The sequence below is a fragment of the Stylophora pistillata genome, chromosome 5 (genome assembly GCF_964205215.1).
Source record: "Stylophora pistillata chromosome 5, jaStyPist1.2, whole genome shotgun sequence".
NCBI lineage: Eukaryota > Metazoa > Cnidaria > Anthozoa > Scleractinia > Pocilloporidae > Stylophora > Stylophora pistillata.
In genome coordinates this window covers 33,798,958-33,818,804 of record NC_142523.1, presented here as the reverse complement: position 1 = coordinate 33,818,804, position 19,847 = coordinate 33,798,958, and the positions used below count along the sequence as shown (strand labels likewise).

The following is a 19,847-nucleotide window of genomic DNA, read 5'->3' as shown; positions in this document are numbered from 1 at the left end:
AGCCACCTCTGTGACAGACCTCAAAGAGGAGTCTGAAAAGAAGATGACATGCATATGTCACACAATATAAGGGTACAGTTTGTGACAGTAGTCACACAATCTACTGGAGCACGTGTGTCTTGGTTCCAAAGTGGCAATAACTGCACAGGTAGCGCAAGCTCACGTCTCGAGGAAAAGCTAGGGATTGTTTCATGAAAGCGTCACGCGTTGTGTGATGCGGTGTTAAGTTACGCAAGCAACCATTGAGAATTTGAATGCGTCATAAGGAACGAAATATGGTCCATTTACATGTAAGACACTGAATATTCCGAAATATGAACATTTTGCATGTAAGATTGATAAGACTTACTCACTCTTTGTGTGTTTATTGTGGTTTTTTTCGTCTGATTACAGGAAAACTGGGATGGTAAAGCAAGCCCAAAACAGCAGAAATCGCCAAAAACCACAAAGGACATACATAGATAAAGTAAATATTAATAATCTTACATGTAACATGCTCATATTTCGGAATCTTTAGTGTTTTAAATGGGCCATATTCTGTTCCCCATACTATTCCTTATAACGTATTCAACTTGCGTAACTGAACACCGCGTCACACAACGCGTGACGCTTTCATGAAATAATCCTTCGCTTTTCCAGTGGACGTGAGCTTGGGACACATGGTGAGTGCAGTAAAATGTGTTTTCCAAATTTCTTCTTGCTGAGGTAAATCACTAATGATGAATCCTTTTCTAAATGAATATTGTTTTGTTTCTGTAGAAATACAGAAGAGTGACCAGTTATTTTTTGACTGTGATCTAGTCTCTTTCAATATATTCAACCGCGCAATAATACCAAAGAAAAAACCGTGACGTTTTCTGACGATCAGTCACAAATCGATGACTATTTGGATATTTTTGCGTATTTGATCTAGCGGTCTTACAAACATAACACAACTTTAACTTCAAATTCCAACTGGTGGTAGTTTTGTGATTTTATACCTGTTATATACCGTAACTGAGATACTCCGTGCGATTAAAATACTTCATGTAAAGAACTCTCCTGATAAAGTCGACATGCCGCGAACTTGGAGCCTGCGTTGAAGCCCGACGTGTCACACAATCCCCGGTATAAACTGTCTGCGATGCAGGCAAGGAATCACCATAATATAAGTTTAAATAGTTTCGGGTTTGTCTTTGGTGTTAACCTGTTTATATAGCTTATTTATTAATTTTTTTACATCACTCTTAAATTTGTATATGTAGGAATCAGGTTATTAAAACCGTAAGTCTTCAATGACAAAACGGTGTCTCTACTTTGCATACATTATAGTAAAGCTACGAGAAGTGGACGATGACAAGACTATTTATCAGTTTGATCAACAAACAAACGAGATGACAAAACAGGAGAGGCCAGTTCCGTTTCACGTTTCCCTTCTGGTAAGGATATTTAACAATTATTCCACGAGCGCGCGTTGGATATGAGATGATAGATTGCCAACTCAGCGCTACTCGCCTCGTTGGCTATAATCATCTCATATCCAACAAGCGCGAGTGGAATAATTGTTTTATTAAATGATAAATTTAAAAGTGAGGCTCACTACATGAATTATAACTACTTTAACTTATCTATTTTAGTCACCATAACACGTTTCGCTGTTATCTATTCTATTTTTATATTATTACGTCATGATATGTTTACTATTGACACGAATTTTAAATTTGAATATTGCTCATGTAATTAGTCTGCTCCTGAGGAAGACCGAGACGGTCGAAACGTCGAGCTAATAAACCAACAAAGCTACATTGGAGTTGGCCTCTTGACCATTACATTTCTGCTTTTATTTACGTTATTTCAAGAGCCGATGATTGCTTCAGTGATCCTCCAGGCAGCGTGTTTGAGACTGATCAGCATTGTTTGTGGGACCCCTTACAAGCTTCTACTTCTATATATATAATATATTCTAATATATATATTCCCCCATCCTAGCATCAGCACTGCACTGATGAGGCCCAGAAGGCCGAAACAGATTTGTCTGCAGTTAGTTATATATATTATATGTATATTAGAATAAAGGAATCAATAAAGGAATCAATCAATAAAGGAATCAATCAATAGATACTAGAGAATTGTATGTTAACCCTCAAACTTCCAGAAGTGATTAACATGTATTTTCTTCCCAAAATATCCATACATGATCCAGTGTACAGGTAATGAGAATACTAAAACTTATCAGGTAAACGTTGTTACATTCATGTCATACCAAATTCTCATAACAGAAGAGCCAGAACATAATAAAAGATTATTGTTCAGGCTGCAAAAATGCATTTAAATTACAACATCAGTGTAAGGTTTTAGGGTAAGAACTTTACTACCTATGGCATATCTAAGATTGTGTAAAGAGAACTGGAATGTAATAATGTCTCCTCGTGTAATTTTCTAGGCAGGAGGGGTGGCTGGAACTGCAGTAGATCTGATTTTGTTTCCACTTGACACTGTGAAGACAAGACTGCAATCAGCAGAAGGTTTCGTCAAAGCTGGTGGCTTCAGAGGAATATATTCAGGAATTGCTTCAGCCGCGAGTGGTTCTGCTCCAGCAGGTGAAGCAACCATGACTCTTTTTCCTGAGCCATTCACTTTTAACCCTCCACACCTTAATATCAGTGGAGGCGTGGTGGCCTCATGGTTGGTGCATTCAACTCCGGATCAAGTGGTCCGGGTTTGAGCCCCGGCCAGGGACATCGTGTTGTGTTCTTAGGCAAGACACTTTACTCTCACAGTGCCTCTCTTCACCCAGGTGTATTAAATGGGTACTGGCGAATTTAATGCAGAGGGGTAACCCTGCGATAGCCTAGCATCCCATCCAGGGGGGGTAGAAATACTCCCAGTCGCTTCATGCTATGGAAACTGGAGTTAAGCGCCGGCGCGATGAGCCACATGGCTCCTGAGTGGGCTTTACCTACCTTAATTCAGTATTCGTACTCTCCACATGAAGCCCTCTACGTTTCCTGTGGTAATGAAAAGGAGAATTTGATTGATAATCAGGAGCTTCTGAAATTGGTGATCATTGTCTCAGTTTTCTCATGACCTTAGTATTTGAACCAAGGGTTGTACGGAAATGAGAGGTTAGAAGCTGTTTACTCTTAGAGGTTTAAGGGTTAACCCTTCACTTCCTATGACTGATCAAGACAGAATTTCTCCATACAATATCAATACAATATGAAGCAGACAAGTAATGAGAATAAAGAAAAAAATCAATTCAGGATTATTAGTTGATCCAACACCAAATTCTCCAGACTGACATCATAAGAGTTGTAGGACAGAAAGTTAGGAGAATAAACAATGAGATCTTGGGAGTGAATGAATGGAGAAAAATAAATCTTTTACTAAATTTGGATTTGATATTCATCTCTTTCAGCTGCTACATTCTTTTGTACATACGAACTGACCAAGAATGTTCTCAAACCAAGGACTTCATCAAAAATGTTTCCATTTGTACACATGTTTGCTGCAACTCTTGGTGAAGTTGTAAGTAACTTTTAATCTTTTAAATCTTAAGATCCACCCAAGTTTGTATTTTTATTTCATAAATAATGAGATTTACAATGTGAAGTACTATTGTTTTTGTCTCTGATTGAATGAATGATGTATTTTCACAGTTACTCACTTCTAATCTTTGAAATGTGTTGGTCAGTAAGAAAAAAATCTCAGTATGTATGAAATAAAAAAATCATACCATGGAAAGGGCTTGAATGATTTTTATTCATGAGTTGTAACGCATTTAAAAAACTTACTTTTTCTCTGTACTCACTCTTTTGGTTTTTTTTTTTTTTATGCAATGCAACTTGTGAATTAAAAAAATCATCCATGCAGACTTTCTATGGAATAATTTTTTTTTTTTGACATAAAAACCTGAACAAACATCCAACCTGTGGAAGTGCCACAGCTATTTCAAAACTTGCATTCAATACAGTATGTTCTTTTTACATTTACATAATAATTCTATTTATATGACAGGTATCACTTTTTGTGAGAAATCCATTTGAGGTTGTAAAGCAGCGAGCTCAAGCTTAAATCCACATGAACAGTGTTCAAGCTCTAAAGTACACCCTTGTACAAGAGGTAACCACTACTTCTCTTTGGAAAGTATTTGCCACATTGTACACTTAGTAACTTCAAATCATGTTGAACTTCATAGAACTTTTTTTTTTTTTTGGGTCAATAAATATATCTTATTAACCAAGCACGAGGGCCGTACTGGGAGAATATCGGCCCGAGGTCTTGACAGTACGGACTGAGCGCAGCGAGGTCCGTACAAAAAAAGACTGAGGGCTGATATTCTTTCAGTACGGTCCTGAGCAAGCTTGGTTAATAAGAGATTTATTATACGACTGAAGTTCAAAGGGACACAAGTGTGGCAGCATTCGGGACCATTCAGGACAATGCCCGGTCCAATACTTAGAGAACATTGGACTGGCAATAGAGCATTTTGATTGGTTGAGATTTTAGTTATTGGCCCTCTGACTACCTGAGTCGTGTAATAATTAGTTCTTATTAACCGAGCGGGAGGTCTGTATGGGAAAATCTTGACCGAGGTCGCCAGTACAGACCGAACGCAGTGAGGTCTGTACCAGTGACCAAGGTCAAGATTCTCCCATACAGACCTCCCACACGGATAATAAGATGTTTATTACGTGGCTGTGTCTTATATGCCAATTTTTTATAGTCTTTGTACCTTTTTTTTCTAGACCGGTCTAGATGCCGGTCCAGATGGGAAACTCTAGACCGCTCTCAATATTGATTTCAGCCAATCAAATTCATGAATTCGGTAGTTCCCAGTCCTTGTCAGACACAGCCATATAATAATTGAGTATATTTAATATCCATTTGTTAACACTTTAACCCCCATGAGTGATCAAGACAGAATTTCTCCTTACAATATCAATACAATAACAAGCAGACATGTAAGGAGACTAAAGAAAAAATATCAGTTAGGAGATTATTAGTTGATCCAACACCAAATTCTCAAAATTAACGTTATCAGAATTGTATGGTGGACAGTAAGGAAAATTACTTACAAGATCTTTGGAGTGAAAGTCAATGTAAGAACAGTATTTATCATGATGAAAATGAAAACAATGATGACTATGATGATCTTGTCCACAAGAACCATGTTGATAATAATGACTTCAAAAAGAACAATGATTGTGGACTATAAGAAAAAAGAGAGAAAATTGATATCTTTAAATGGTCAGTGAAGCTTACGTTAATATGATGTTTTAAAGGGAGTGCGTGGTTTGTACAGAGGTTACTGGAATACACTAATGAGAGAGGTATTGTGTTATATAATCCAGTTTCCGTTACCGGTAATTAATACCAAGGACTTGGATCCTTTGGAACTAGATTCTTCTTTCTTGATTCTGCAAATGAAGTCAGATTTAGATCTGGATAATTTTCACCTGAAGGTGTAGTCTGATAATTTTCACCGTTGGTATATTATTATTGTATGTGACGATGAAAAAATGAAGGTTTTATCAAAACCAACAATTTATTTACTGGTAATTATTTTCTACAGATACCATTTGCACTGATTCAGTATCCACTGTGGGAACTGTTCAAGGTGAGATTCTCGACAACTGGACATAAACATAGACAACAAACTGAATAATACAATGTAACTTTACCAAAACATCACAGGGGCAGATTTACCAAATTTTTCTAAAGGAGGGGGGGCAGTGGAGACTTCAATCCAGAGAACAAAGAAGTTTTTTTGCAGCAAAATTACTTCCTTACCAACCCCCTTCCCCCATGACCTTGCTTTACTTGCAGTTACACACAACATGTCACTACCAAAACATTCTGCAAAAGTGTTGAAAAGTAACATGCAATCCTGTTAAGGCATAGCGGGGGGGGGGGTCCTGGGGTTCTCATACCCCCCCTTGTAAGCCTATTTAGTCATTAGGTAAAACACAGTTTGGAGATTGTCATGACAATTTGGTGAGTAGCCTCTGTTTGATATGTTGCAATCCCCCTTCTGAAAAATCCTGGCTATGCCCCTGCCTGTTGTTGCAAGGTAAGCAAGTCTAATGTGGGGGTGAGGGTTTGTCTGAAAACTGGGCTAAAATTCAACCTCGTTCCCAGGGCCTTTTTCTTCAGCTGGGGGTGGGGCAAAAGGGGAAAGGGCCTGGGAATGAGGTTGGGCTAAAATTAAGAGAAATATGTGGCAGACATTGAGGAGAATTGTCAACTTCATCTAAGTCTTAATTTTTAACTCATCGTGGAAGTGGTAATGAAAAACACTCTGGGGATTTTTGCATGACGAACACCTATCAGTTTTTTTTCTGTTTGTTTTATTTTCATGTCAGAGTGTTTGGCAATGGGAACAAGGCCATCCGGTGTGGGCGTGGCAATCAAGTATCTGTGGTGCAATTTCAGGTTAGTAAAACTAATCACTGTTTACGTGGCTGCTCGAGCTAGTTCTGATTTCTGAGGTTTAAAAAGCATGCTCCAGGCATTCAGTTGGTAAAACGGAGCAAAAAGGACTGACACGATAACCGGGACAAAAAGAAAACGAAGGAGGTCTGGGACTTTTGGGCCCGGTCGCCATCATACCCAGACTTCCTCCGCTACTATCGCGCCGTTTCTGCGCCGTTTACTATCACGGTTCAGCCTCACTCATCTTTTCCTGGAATTTTTTACCGGTTTCATACAATTATATTCAGTTCTTATAAGTAACTGCTTTGTTTGTGTCACTCAATTTGCGTTTTACAATCGCCCTCTTTAGTCCCCTAACTACTAATCATTTTCTCTATTTGTATTTTCAGGTGGATTAGCAGCTGCCGTTACGACGCCCTTAGATGTCGCTAAAACAAGAGTCATGCTTGCACCGGTATAAGAAAATTTAAAATTCCTCGCTTAGCACTGCCTCTGTAGAAATAACCAAAGAGAGGCTCGATTGTCAAAAGTAATGCGCGATTGTCAAAAGTAATGCGCGGTTGTAAGTCAGTTTCAAAGGGTTTACTTCACTATGCTCTGTGACTGGTCAAGGAATTCCCGCCACCTTCTCAACCAATCAGATTCAAAACTAAAACCAACCGCGTTTTGGTGTCTCACGTTTTCCCGCGCTTTGGACAGTTTCCTTGTGTTGTACTTTGATATCTAATTGGCTCCTTGATATTTTTTTCCTTTGTCTGATTGGTTGTTTTGATTACTTTGATTTTGGTTTTATGGCACTCGGAAAAAAATGGGAAACGGTGCAAAGTGGACAAAGGGGTCATTACAGACTTTCGGCAAACTCTGGGAGCTTTTTTGTCTTGCGTACAGTTCTTTGCAGAAATAGTATAAACGAACGTTGCTGAGTGAGCCTAAATTCTCCTTGGATAATTAAAAAAATTGCGCAAATGGGGTACTCCACTGAGGCAAATATCTGGCTTTCCTTCGTATTTGCTGTGTCAATCTTTCCAAATTCTTAGAGAAAAAACCTTAAGTCTACTTAGACCGTAATGTACTTCTTTTTTCTTCTCTAACAGAAAAATTCCTTGTACACTCAAGCAAGTGTGACCCAAGTGATCATATTAATCAAATCGCAAGAAGGTTTATCAGGGTAAGACTCACGCGAAGGTACTTGATTAAAGCCATCATCCATAATCTCATCTAAAATTCTGTTTTTTTTTTTTTAATTTTAGCTTACCAAAGCGCAAAAAATCTCAAAATTACTAAGTTTTCTTTTATGGAAACAATACTATTTTCATTTGCTGTGGCAATTAAGGAAAGTTATTTCGCAATTATTCCATGAGCGCGCCTTGAATGTGAGATGGTAAATGGCCAACAACGCGGATAACCCTTCGACGGCTGCTTATCTCGGTTTTCATAACGAATAGATAACAATTATTAAATTTTTAATAATTGTTAGTTGCATATCTACTGTTCTGATTGGTTCACTCAACTGCGGTTATCAGTTTATAATAGAAATGTACTGTACCAACTGTTGTGGAGCTGAAAAAAGCTCGAAATATTCATATGTTCAGAATTTAATGAAATTTAATCATCAAATATTCCATTCGCGCTTGTTGGAAACGAGATTGATTAAAGCCAACTCAGGGCTACACCCCTCGTTGCCTATTCACTATTTCATTTTCAACGCCTGCTCAAGGAGTAGTTCTTAACTATTCGTTATGAAAGCCAATGTGAGCGGCACTTGAAGATTTTATCCGTAAGGTTATGTCTGGGGTATCCCTGGGTAACCATGGGTTACCAGTGATAGTGCAGCATCCCATCCCTGCACTGATCAAGGAGTTAGTTAAAACACCTTTTTTTTTTGTTTTCACAGCTTATTTGCAGGAGTCACAATGCGAACGACGTGGATTTCTCTTGGAGGAGCGGTGTTCTTTGGCTTTTACGAGAAAGCTAAACAAGTTCTCCTGAATAAGCTTGAAAGCTGATTGATAATTTGCAATTATCTCATTTTGGATATCTGAAAAGTGAATGAACTGAGGCAGCTTTTAATATCTACATTTAACGATCCGGACACGGCAGTTAAACAGTGTAAAAGCTTACGACACTTCACACATATTTAATTAAAACCCTAACGATGCAGGGAATGGAAAGTTTTCGATTTGTCGTCACTGTCTTTGTTTCGAAGTTTAGAGATGTAATTCCCGTTTGGTAATTTTATATAGTCGCCTTTTTATTCTTCTTATTTTTCTAATATGGAAATTTTCGAGTTCGCTGTTAGCAACTACTAGTTTCTCTCTCTCCAGAATGCTCTTCAAAGCCAGTTTATACCTTAAAAACAAAAGCATGTTATATAAAAACCATGCACGTTAGCTTTAAGTGAACTTGCAAAAAATTCCCTCACTCAGAAACTTTAAGCGTTTCTCGATTGAGAATCAGAAGTTATTACAAAGGTCAATCAAAACACGGAAGCCAATGAAAACCCAACAAGCAAATCGTCTGAAGCGCGGGAAAACGTGCCTGACTAAGTCGCACGTGACCTTTGTTTCCCTTCTGATTGGTTGAAAGCCGTGGGGTGTGTTTTCTGAACCAATCACCGAGCGAAGTAAAGCAAAACCAAAGCAAATCCGGAATACTTTCGACACTCGATTAAGAATTGCTCTTAAGCAACTATTCTTGAGGCTGGCGACTCTTTTGTGAATTTAAAACCGCAAATTTTACAAGCAGAAATGCAATTAAAAGTAGTATGTTACTACTTCTAGAAAAAAAAAATTGATAAAATAAAGAAGCCCGTATAACTGTTATCTATGATAAGCAGAATAACTCATGCTAACAGCCACCATTTTTACGTTGTCGTTTATTTTGGGATTTATATACACATAAGCAACTTGTTGTCAATAAGTAATTGCTGAAACTGTTTCACACTCGACAATAAGTCAATCGCACACCTTCAAACGTATGCATAAGTGTCAATAACATTTATTTAATGTACGTGTAGAAACTTGTAAACTTAAAAACTTCTGACTCGAGGCAGTTTTTGAAGCGGTTGTCAATCTTTACGTTTTTTTATTCTTCGGCCGGTCATCAATGTCCCTTGCCGGATTTGAGTTCTGTGAACTAGCACGCGAATTCGATTTTTTCCTCGATGTGCTTAAAAGAGAATCATTCAAGCTTTCTGCCACCGCATCTTCATCATCCTCTAGAGTTCCGCTCTGTTGTGATAGCCTACCCTGCCGTTTAATCTTTCTAGAATCATTACTCTGTGAACTCTGTTGGTTCAGAGCGCGGCGGTCTTCGTTATCTGGTGTGCAAGTGCTTCTGTATGTACTTTGTGTACTATGCGGTCTCGTGTCCTTGGAATTCTCGTCGTCAAGTATGGCTAACACAGCGGTTTCATCCTCCTCTTGGATCATTTCCTCTCCTGGTCTGGCGGAGGAAAGAGCTGACATGACACTTTCCGACACTGTTGTACTTCTTGAAGTTGTTCGTGAGTCAACATCAATAAGCCTGGCTAGGATCTCTTCCGACAAACCAGCCTGAAATACGAAAATAAGAGCCTCGGTCATCTCTAGTACATGTCAAAAGTAATTCGCGATTACATCCGTTCGGTTCTACTTCGCGGCTCTCTGTGGTTGGTCAGAAAAACTCGCGCCACCTTCTAAACCAATCAGGAACAAAACTTGAACCAATCGTGACTTGGTCTACCGCGTTTTCCCACGCTTGGGGCAAGCTTCCTGTGTTTGTAATTGGTCTAAAAAACACAGATGCAATACTTCAACCAATCGAGACCTGATCGCGTATAATTTCCCGCGCTTTGAAACGGTTTCACTCGTTAACTTAATGTACCCAATGGTTACTTGAGACATTTTCCCTCTTTCCTGACTGGCCAATGTGATTACAGACTTCGATTCTGTTAACGGATGTATATTGAGGTGCGTTCTGAGGAGAAGGATTGTTCTATGATTACACGTCCTCATAACATTTTCAGTAACTGTTCTCTTGGTACACACCTCAGATTCGTCACCAGTCTCTCGGTACAAAGTCTGAAGCTCAGCTTCGATAGCAAACAGTCTCGATTTCATGTCCCTCATTTCTTTTTCTTCTCTGAGAATCCTTTCTCCTAATCCTAAATAATAACAATTGATAAAATAACTCAAGTATAGAAAAAACAATTTTTTTTGAGTATGAAAAACTCAAAAAAATAAAACAAACAGTTTTGCGGAAGCAATACACCACTACAAGGGTTTTTTTTTTTAACCGAGTATAAAAGCAACGGGGGATTCGATTGGTTTCGCTTTCTTCGCTCTGTGATTGGTCCACAAATCTGGCGCCACCTCTTTCAGCCAATCAAATGCTAAACTTCAGAGCTCTGACGAAGGGCTAATACTCGAAACGCCAGCTTTTTAACCCTTTACGGTGGTCAATTTACATTATTAACTCAGTTGATAAAACCAAATTACCTTGTTACCCCCACCGACGTAGAACCACAGTTTCTTTAGAAACTTACCCCCTCTATTCAAATGGGAACATGGTCTGGTTGTATTCACTGGTGCCACGAGATATTAACCTTTTTTTTTTTTTTTTTTTTTTCATATTGGTCGAAGTGAATACCTTAGTTTTTGGTTTTCAGACATTTAATGGCAAAATGAGGCCTGCGGGTCGAAACTTTCCAAAAATCATAGAAAATGTCTCATAAACAAGCGCAAGACACTTACCAATGGTGTCAATATCTCTTTCACTTGAACTATTCTGGGAGTCAGTAAAAAGTAAAGTTAGTACTCAAAGAGCAGAAAATACCACTTTTTTTTTTTACGAAAAAATCTTCCTCGGTATAATCTAACTAAAGAAAAATTTGGTATCAACAAACTACAAAACAGAAAAAGCCGTACAAAATATCAGTGCCCTGAGATGGAGCAGCATTTATGAGATAGTAATAAACAAACAAGGGGAAGGGTATTAAAGAAGGATTTGTTGAAATGTCACTCGTTTTCCCGCCCCTTTGTGGTTTTGCCGCTGGGAACCGCGGGCTTCGGTACTCTCTATTTCCTGCAGCGGCCATATTAGTTTTGTTACGTTTTGAGCTCGAAATAAATTATTTTATTTGTCGATTTATTCCCGCTTATTCAACTGTTCTGGTAGTGAGAACACAGGGATGATTAAAGTGGAAGAGAATGACAAGGAGTACTCGAAGAATTTTAGAACTTGAAAATTTTTCGTAGCAAGGTTTTACACGATGGACAGACCGTAACCGAAATAAAATACATCTCACTATTTGTGATGTCTGATCCAGCTCTCGGTGAGGCTCCCAAGTCTCTTGGTTTGCTAATATGTCCATTTCTTCTTGTGGTACAAGTTCCTGAAGTTTGCTGGAGAATCAAGAGGAAAAAGAGTTTCTGACTAGAATAATTAACAACTTTTCAGATAGTAAAAGCGAAGATGGATAGAGAAAGATGTTATTTATTTGTACCGAGCGTAAGTTAAGGTAAAGAAAACCTGAGTATCCCACGTGAATTCAAACCTCCAGTCTGTTCCAGTTGGCCAACCCTTTAAATCCCCAGATCTCTTAAGTAATTCTCCTTACAGTCTGCCATGTAATTCTTATCACCTTAGTATGGAGAATTTGATATTGGATCAACTGATAATCCCCTGATTTCCTTTATTCCTAATTCTCACTTCATGTCTGCTTGATATTGTATTGATATAGTAAGGAGAAAATCTTTCTTGGTCACTTATTGGAGTTAAAGGGTTGGGAATGAGGCGCAAGAATAGTTCCAGAGTTCCGCGCGCTGCGATAACATGGATTTTTTCAGCTGATCTTTTTTTTTAACTTCACTCGACGGACTTCGCCGAAAATGTAGGACCGCTCAAAGTCTACGGCTTCCCTGCTCATCCCTTCAAAGTACCCATAAATCCGCTTCCTATGTATGGTAGAGGATGTTTGGAAATTCTAACCTGTCTATTTCGGCGAGTGAAGCTTTTGACTCACAGTCCAGTGTAAAACCTTCACCTGCTGTTAGTGATAGTCCTTCGGAGTACGCATTCTGTTTGACATAAAACAGAAAGTCAATGGAACATTTTAGAGCAGATTTTTACCGAGTATTGTCGAACCAAACCGGAGTAATTACAACGACCAATCAGAACAGAGGTACAAAAGGAGCCAATGAGAACTCAAGGGATAGTCATGTGACCTGATTGATGGGCTGAAGCGCGGGAAAATGACTTATAGTCATGACTGCTTGCAGTGTGGCATTTGATCCGTTGACTGATTAGTGCGAGGCTTGTAGGTCAAAGTAAGTGGAACCATGTTTTAGGCGCGTTTGACTATAAAGCGTAGTAGAGCCATTAAACAAAGTGTAATCACAACGGAAACTCAGAACAAAGGTTAATAATAAAAAAAACCAATGAGCACTTAAACTTAAAAAAGCGCAAGCTGCCTATATAGCGCGGCAAAACGTGGGCGACCAAGTCGCAGTTGTTTGAAATCTTGTATCTGATTAATTGCCTTGAGAGAACGGCGTGAGTCTAGAGTTTTCTATCTCAATCACAGAACACAGTGAAGTTACTCTAGGTAAGGCTAAATTACTTCTGAAATTAAGCGGAAAATTGCGTAATACGAACCTCCACCATCAGAAGGTCTGTTTCATCCGAGAGTAGTTCATCTAAACGTTTTTTCTCCGCTTCTGTCATGGGAATCAGATTCCCAGCATCGGCAGCCAACTGAAACAAAGTTAAGCAGTACATGCTCAGTAGAGCTGACTTAGTGTTGAATTCTCACAACTCCTATTGCAGGAAATACAAAATAGGCGGCCTGAAGAATTACTATTTTAGATATAAAAATAAAACGAAACCTGTACATCACGCTATACCTCGATGTTTCGCTTGACAAAGTTCTGTTCTTTCCCTTTAGTTCTGGACGATTGTTTGCTTCCTCTCCTCTTGCGCGTTCTTTTGGAGCCTTTGCTTTCTACATCGTCAATGTCTTGTTCTGCCCACGAATCACAGCTTGACGTAACACCTGAAAAGGAAATACATACGCTAACTCTTCAAGCAAACTGCCCGAAGCACGGGAAAACGCGGGTTTTTTGATTGGTTGAGAGAGTGACGTGGGTTTTCTGGACCAATCACAGAGCGAAGAAATGCACTTAGTGACTAAAAAATGCTGGCCTACCTCTCTCAGAGGGAGAAGAGCTGTGTTTTCGTTCATCAGCGAGAGGTTGTGTGGCAAACAGTGGTGTAAGAGGTGGCTCTTCTTCATCTGCTTTCAATAAATACAGAGTTATAATTACAACTAGGTTCTTATGTAATACACATCCTCTATCCTTTTTAGGATCAGAAACTTCAACGTGAAAAATTCTCAAGTCACATTAGTAGTATTTAAAGATAATTAGGTTTCTCTCAACTAAGTTGATAATGTAAAAATTAGCCACCGTAAGGAGTTTGTAAGCTTACGTTTCGAGTGTGAGCCTTTCGTCAAAGCAGAATGACTCCATCGGCTCTGACAAAGGGCTTACGTTCGAAACGTCAGCTTACAAACTCTTTACGGTTGGCAATTTACATTATCACCTTAGTTGGTAAAACCAAACTGTCTTGTTATACCCCCCCCCCCCCCCCACCGACGCAGCACCACAGTTTCTTAAGGAAACCTACCCCTTTCTGGGTAGTATTTAAACATTGGTAAGGCATTGCCCTGCGTGGTGGTTCCTCGTAGTGATTCAGGACTTTTACTTAGTCCCGCGCTCGTGACTGGACGAAAAACATATTTCTATATTTCGTTACCGAGTTCAAAACTTGCCATCTTTCTTATTTATTAACTCTGTTTTTTTAATTACAGGATGATTCAATAGGGACCTTAAGCATTCAGGACGGCAACGTCAAGGAAGACTTCGATTAAAAAATTAATTTCTACTCTTAGTTAGAATTTCAAAAAAGGCTGCTGGAGCTTACTGTCTCATACGGCGCCACAGCTCAACTTCAGCATGACGTCTAAAAGTAGCGTTGAGTTCCAAATGGAAATTAAAATAATTTGCCGTCGCGGTTTCGGTTCGCAGACGACGCAAATTTTGGCGATTTCACGTTGTTGTTTTGCATAGGACGGCTAAGAAATGTACAAAGTTTCAAAATGCACGTGCTGAGCTATTGTTCTGCCGATTAGATCTCTTGTTTTTCCACGTCCTCGTTACCGTCGCCGTCGTGGTTGCTTAAGGTCCCTATTACTGTTACCTGAAAGGTTGTCATTAGTTGGCGGACCAAGAGCCAGTGCATGGCCAACACCCAAGTCAATTTTACCATGACCCTCTTGCTCTCGTTGTTGGTCCAGTTGGTTTAGTTCTTCTCTCCACCTCTTTTCTAGTTGTCTTCTATGAATTTTGACCTCTTTTTCTTTCTGCAAATGTTTAGGAAAGCTTAGTAAAGTGAAGTAAAAAAAGGGTGGTCTCGTATCAAGACCTTCCACACGGCTGAGCGGTTGCAAAGTCCCTACATTTCAACATGGGTTTGAGCTCTGAGCAGTTCTCTGCAAAACTCTTGCAGTACTTCTTTCCAGCAGGGGTAGGAGTGGGTACCAGTATATGTGGCAAAAAGCTGTAAGTGACTTCTCCCAGACACACCTTTGACGTTTTTGGTCGCTATAGCAACTAGAGAAATTTTGGTGACTAAACTTGCAGTGCAAGTCACGAATTTGGCGACTTGACTGTTCGATAGTCATGACTACCAAGTAGGAAAATGTTTACAACTTAGTTTTCACTGTCTGAAGTAAAAGTGAGGAAGACATTTTTAAAAATATCACAGATGTTTCTTGTATTCTCTGTACTTTTGCACAACAGATGTTTTTTTTTCTGGCAATTGTTTTATGATTTTAGGTCAAATGGTGCCTTTTGAAAAAAAAATTAAGCTCGGAGCACTGAGACTGCAAGATTTTCCTTCCAAATTGCCATGTTGCCCATTGTGAAACAGAGGAAAAGGTAGAAAATAACAGAAAAAAAAAAAAAAAATCAAGTACCATGAGTTGGGGGAGCCACAGTGGACTAATAGTTAGTGCGCTTGACTTCGGATCGACTGGTCCAGATTCAAGCTCTAGCCAGGGACATTGTGTTGTGTTCTTAGACAAGACACATTACTCTCACACTGCCCCTCTTCACCCAGGTGTTTAGATTGGTAGTGGCAAATTTGATACGGAGGGGTATCCCTGCAATGGATTAGAATCCCACCAGGAATGGGGGGGGGGGGGAAGTAGAAATACTCCTAGTCACTTCATGCTACAGAAACTGGAGTTAAGTGCCAGCCTGAAGGGCCTCTTCGCTCAAAAACAGACTTTACCTTACCAGTATATGACAAAAGTCAATGACTAACCTTCAGTTTATCGGCAAGAATTGAATCCAGTTTCCTTATCCTCTCCAGCCCTTTTCTAACTTTTGGATCCAGATTTGCTTCAAAATCCTTTTCATCCTGGGTGGCTGCCTGTTTGACTACACGGTCATTTCTCACCTCTATTTTTATATCAATGAATGAATATTTAATTGAAAAGATATTAAGAAATGGAGTTACCTATTGTTTAAATGGACTGCAATGTTCTTCCTTCCTAATCTGACTCAGTTGCTCCAATTCCACAAGTGATCAATTTAACTTAAGTTAAGTGACAATTGAATTATACAAAGTTTTAACTTAATAATTTGGTTATATCAACAAAGTTGAAATGGTAAATTGGCCACCGTAACGATTACAAAAGCTGACGTTTCGAGCGTTAGCCCTTCGTCGGAGCAAATAGAGGAATTGTGGGTTGTGTGTGCTTTTAAAGGCAGAAAATGGAGCTACTTTATTGGTGGGAACATGGCAACAAGAAAAACATGAATAAATTAGTGGAATGAAAAGCGTTCGTTGATCCCTGTGGGATTTAGACTGCCGGTTTGAAAGATGAGCTTTTGTTCAAGATTTTTACAGCTTTCCGTACTACCTAAGTGCAAGGAAAGACCGCACAGACCCAAACAGTTTTTTCGAAACTATCAGCCTTTATTCCAAGTTTTAACTTAGTTTGTAAAATAGTCAACTTAAAATGTTGCTCAGCGGCATCATTTTCTAAGACACAGGCTTGTGGGAGCACAAAGACTCCATTGTAGTCAGATCTTAGCACCAAGAAAAGTTTTTGCGGCGATTGTCTTTCACTTCTAGGAGGCTGGTAACTTGAGGATAATTTCTTGATATCACTCCAAATTTCCCCAACTAGCTAATAAAGAAATGCCTAAGAATCAGTTGGGAGAATAAGCTTTTTGATCTCTTGTTTAACAAACTTACCTGATTGATCATCCTCTTGATCAACTACCACTTCCTCTTCTACACTGCTGTTTGCTGTAGCAGTTCTTTCTGCTACATCTTCCAAAATAACATCATTTTCAACAGGAGATATGATCTGCAAGAATTTTAAGAACATAACTCATTAGACTTAAACAGGCCTTAATGTTTTTTTTTATGCTCTTGATTGTTAGCTTAAGCATGAAAAAATTACTTACTAGGGAACCTGTTCACAGGCTGTACTCTTGAAGACCGTGATTAGGGTCAGGCTACTTTTCAATGGCCTGAACTAGATTTTAGTGAGATGTAGGGAATGCCTGTACCAAGTCTAGACTTTCAGTTATTGATGTCTAGATTCATATTAATGGAATTTATATGAGTTAAACATGAAGGTGCGCTATATAAAGCAGTCTTCCCTGAGAAGACCTAGGCTCATTTGTCACTCACCATTGACGTGTGCGGGTCAAATTCAAATGCTGGTAGACAAACAAAAGGAGCTAATGAGATATCTATTGTTTACTTCCACCAGCATGGTGGCATGAGTAGCCTGCAGTGCCGGCGTATTTTGGGTGCACGAGTGCACATTTTCGTATTAGGCCGCCATCTTAGATTTGGTAACTGTGGATGATTGGGCCGAGGAAATATTTGTCGAGGGAGTAGGTCTTAAGTGGAAAAATGGGCAATGGGGGAGAGGGAGGGGAAGGAAAAATACCTTCCCCTCCCTCTCCCCTGTTGCCCATTTTTCTACTTAACACCTACTCCCTCGACAAATATTTCCTCGCCCCAATATTCCACTGTTACCAAATCTAAGATGGCGGCCTAATACGAAAATGTGCACTCGTGCGCCCAAAACACACCAGCACTGCAGGTAATGGCATGAGGTAACGTGCAAACCACCTACTTCAATCTCAAATTTACTGCCACAAATAAAGACAGTTTCCATTGGAGAAAGGAAATACACTTCTCAAAAATTCTTGTATTGTGATGAAGACCTAAAACAATTTTGAGGAATGCACCCGCTGTTCACTGCTTTGGAGTAGCTGTAGCTCAAGCTGCCTTGACTCTAAGAGTTCCACATCTCACGTCGGTTGATTGACAAATGGTCCAGTGGGACCTAAGGTTCCTTTTATAGCGCGCCTTCATGTTTAAAATGCAACTTACTGAGTCTTCTTCAGAGTCAAGATGATCAACATCTTCATTTAGGGTGTTTGTGACAGCTGAAAATAACATATTGAAAACTCCTTAATTAAATTATATTTTGTGTTATGATGAAAGATGATATCGTTTGGTGAATGACACAGGCATATTCTGGGAAAAGAACTCAGAGCACTGCGGAAGCTCTATTACATGTAATTGATTACAATGGATAATTTTTAAGTCTGCATATGAGAAATGAATTAAACATCTACCTAAAAATCACATGAAAATTCTTTCATGCTTACCTTCTGGAGGGAGCTCCTCTAAAAAACCTTTTATTTGACCATGTTTCTATTACAGTGTAGAGAAACAATGAATGGTTGAGATATAGTAATTCCAGTCAATTGGTAAATTCACCTGGAAAAATTATCTGTGTCATTCAATATGAAAATCTACTTTCAATTGGGAAAATATGATTGGTCGATACTTCTTTCATATCATTAGCTTGTGGTCCATCAGTAGCACAAGGTGAAGAGGTTTTGATATAACAAGGACTGGGAAAAATATCTGTGGCCCATCGTGAGGAAACAAACCCAAGACCTTTTAATTTTGCACTCCAAACTCCTCTATCTGAACTACAAAGAACTCTTTTAATTGGTTGCTATATGACACTTCTCTTGTATACTGCTAGGGCCAGCATTATTAAAAGGGTCTTTATTTATCTATTTATCAACAATATTTTAGCAGAGATGCCCAGTTCGAATTCAGCATATGTTGGTTTAAATGGGGCTCTGCATAAAACAAATTACAATACAAAATACATCCTGAGTAAAATTAATCTATCTGGAGAAAGAAGGTAAATTTATATTGATCCTGGTCATGAATTCAATAAACATGTGATTTTTCTTTGTCCCATTGTTATCAGTGACAAGATGATTGACATGTTTCTTTATGATTATCTTATGACCAAGCTTACAACTTACTATCACTCTCACACAATTTACACTTTTATCTGTCAGAAAAGTATCTAATATTTTATATGACTGGATTGGCTAAAAAATCAGCACATGTAATTAAAAGTAACCAGCCACTTACAACTGCATCTCACTCACCAGAAGTAGCATCTAATGTTGTACAATTAACAATTATTCCACAAGCGCCTGTTGGATATGAGATGATAGATAGCCAACGAGGCCCATAGCGCCGATTTGGCTATAATCATCTCATATCCAACAAGCGCAAGTGGAATAATTGTTTTATTTTAAAAAATGTCCCCGAGATAATAGACAAGTCTTCTCAACTTTATTTTGAAAGGAGAAACGGATATTACAATGTACAGATATTATATTATGGTATATTGGCTCATATATCATAATGGCTAAGCCAATAAAAAGTCTTGATTTGCATTATCCAATGATCCAGTTTTTAATAAATTTTTTTATAAGAAACCTCCTTTCTTCCCCTCTCCCGGTTTGTTGAATGTTACAAAATAAACATGTATTTACATTTTTCCTTAATGTGTGCATCTAATATAGGTAGAGTGGCTACCATTAAGAAACTCACTTGAGGTAAGTTTTGATCTCTAGATCTTGTGGCATCGCAACTTGCAGGTCTACTGATAGACTCCAAACTTGGAAAGAAAAAGTAAACAATAATACAAATAGTAGAGATGCATGCAGGGTTTTTTTTTTAAACATACAAAAGTCATGTAATTAACGATAAATAAATGTCAATAACGGTTACCATACTCCTTATTTTGTTTTTGTTTATGAAAACCACACGTCAGAAGAAGTAACTATAGCGTAAGAAAGTCTCAACTTTAAAAATAATGACAACTTACCTTCCTTCCGAGACGATTTCCATGACAACTTCTATGCAACTTATGTAGAACCCAAACTCCAAACTGGAATGACACTTTTCTTTATAGTAAGCAAACAGACGTTTCTCATCTTTCTATGCACAAATAATGGTAAAACTCCTACGAAACTAAAAAC

The 19,847-nt window shown here is 38.7% G+C and overlaps 1 protein-coding gene and 1 pseudogene across 4 annotated transcripts; one reads left to right on the top strand and one right to left on the bottom strand.

Moving 5' to 3' along the window:
• Positions 1-1,176: 1,176 nt before the first annotated feature.
• LOC111340906 (mitochondrial S-adenosylmethionine carrier protein-like) lies at positions 1,177-8,588 on the top strand (annotated as a pseudogene). Its single transcript, XR_016001041.1, has 10 exons — positions 1,177-1,418; positions 2,423-2,579; positions 3,398-3,507; positions 3,997-4,101; positions 5,265-5,312; positions 5,555-5,599; positions 6,345-6,414; positions 6,804-6,868; positions 7,509-7,582; positions 8,309-8,588. The product of XR_016001041.1 is annotated as a mitochondrial S-adenosylmethionine carrier protein-like (transcript).
• A 684-nt stretch (positions 8,589-9,272) lies between these two features.
• Positions 9,273-19,834, bottom strand: LOC111340893 (fibrous sheath-interacting protein 1). 3 transcript variants are annotated; one of them, XM_088759663.1, is made up of 15 exons: positions 19,694-19,834; positions 19,417-19,483; positions 18,156-18,204; positions 17,878-17,930; positions 16,720-16,834; positions 15,781-15,917; positions 14,653-14,815; positions 13,601-13,690; positions 13,299-13,447; positions 13,051-13,149; positions 12,385-12,473; positions 11,702-11,798; positions 11,148-11,181; positions 10,443-10,558; positions 9,273-9,968 (listed from the first exon to the last, which is right to left on the bottom strand). In XM_088759663.1, the coding sequence occupies exons 1-15, from the start codon at positions 19,714-19,716 to the stop codon at positions 9,489-9,491; spliced, it is 1,761 nt and encodes a 586-aa protein (XP_088615789.1). In that variant the 5' UTR covers positions 19,717-19,834; the 3' UTR covers positions 9,273-9,488. The 3 variants fall into 3 exon arrangements, with proteins under 3 accessions (XP_088615789.1, XP_088615788.1, XP_088615790.1); XM_088759662.1 differs by having other exon boundaries at positions 17,878-17,933; positions 18,159-18,204; XM_088759664.1 differs by having other exon boundaries at positions 13,601-13,687; positions 17,878-17,933; positions 18,159-18,204.
• Between the last annotated feature and the right edge of the window lie 13 nt (positions 19,835-19,847).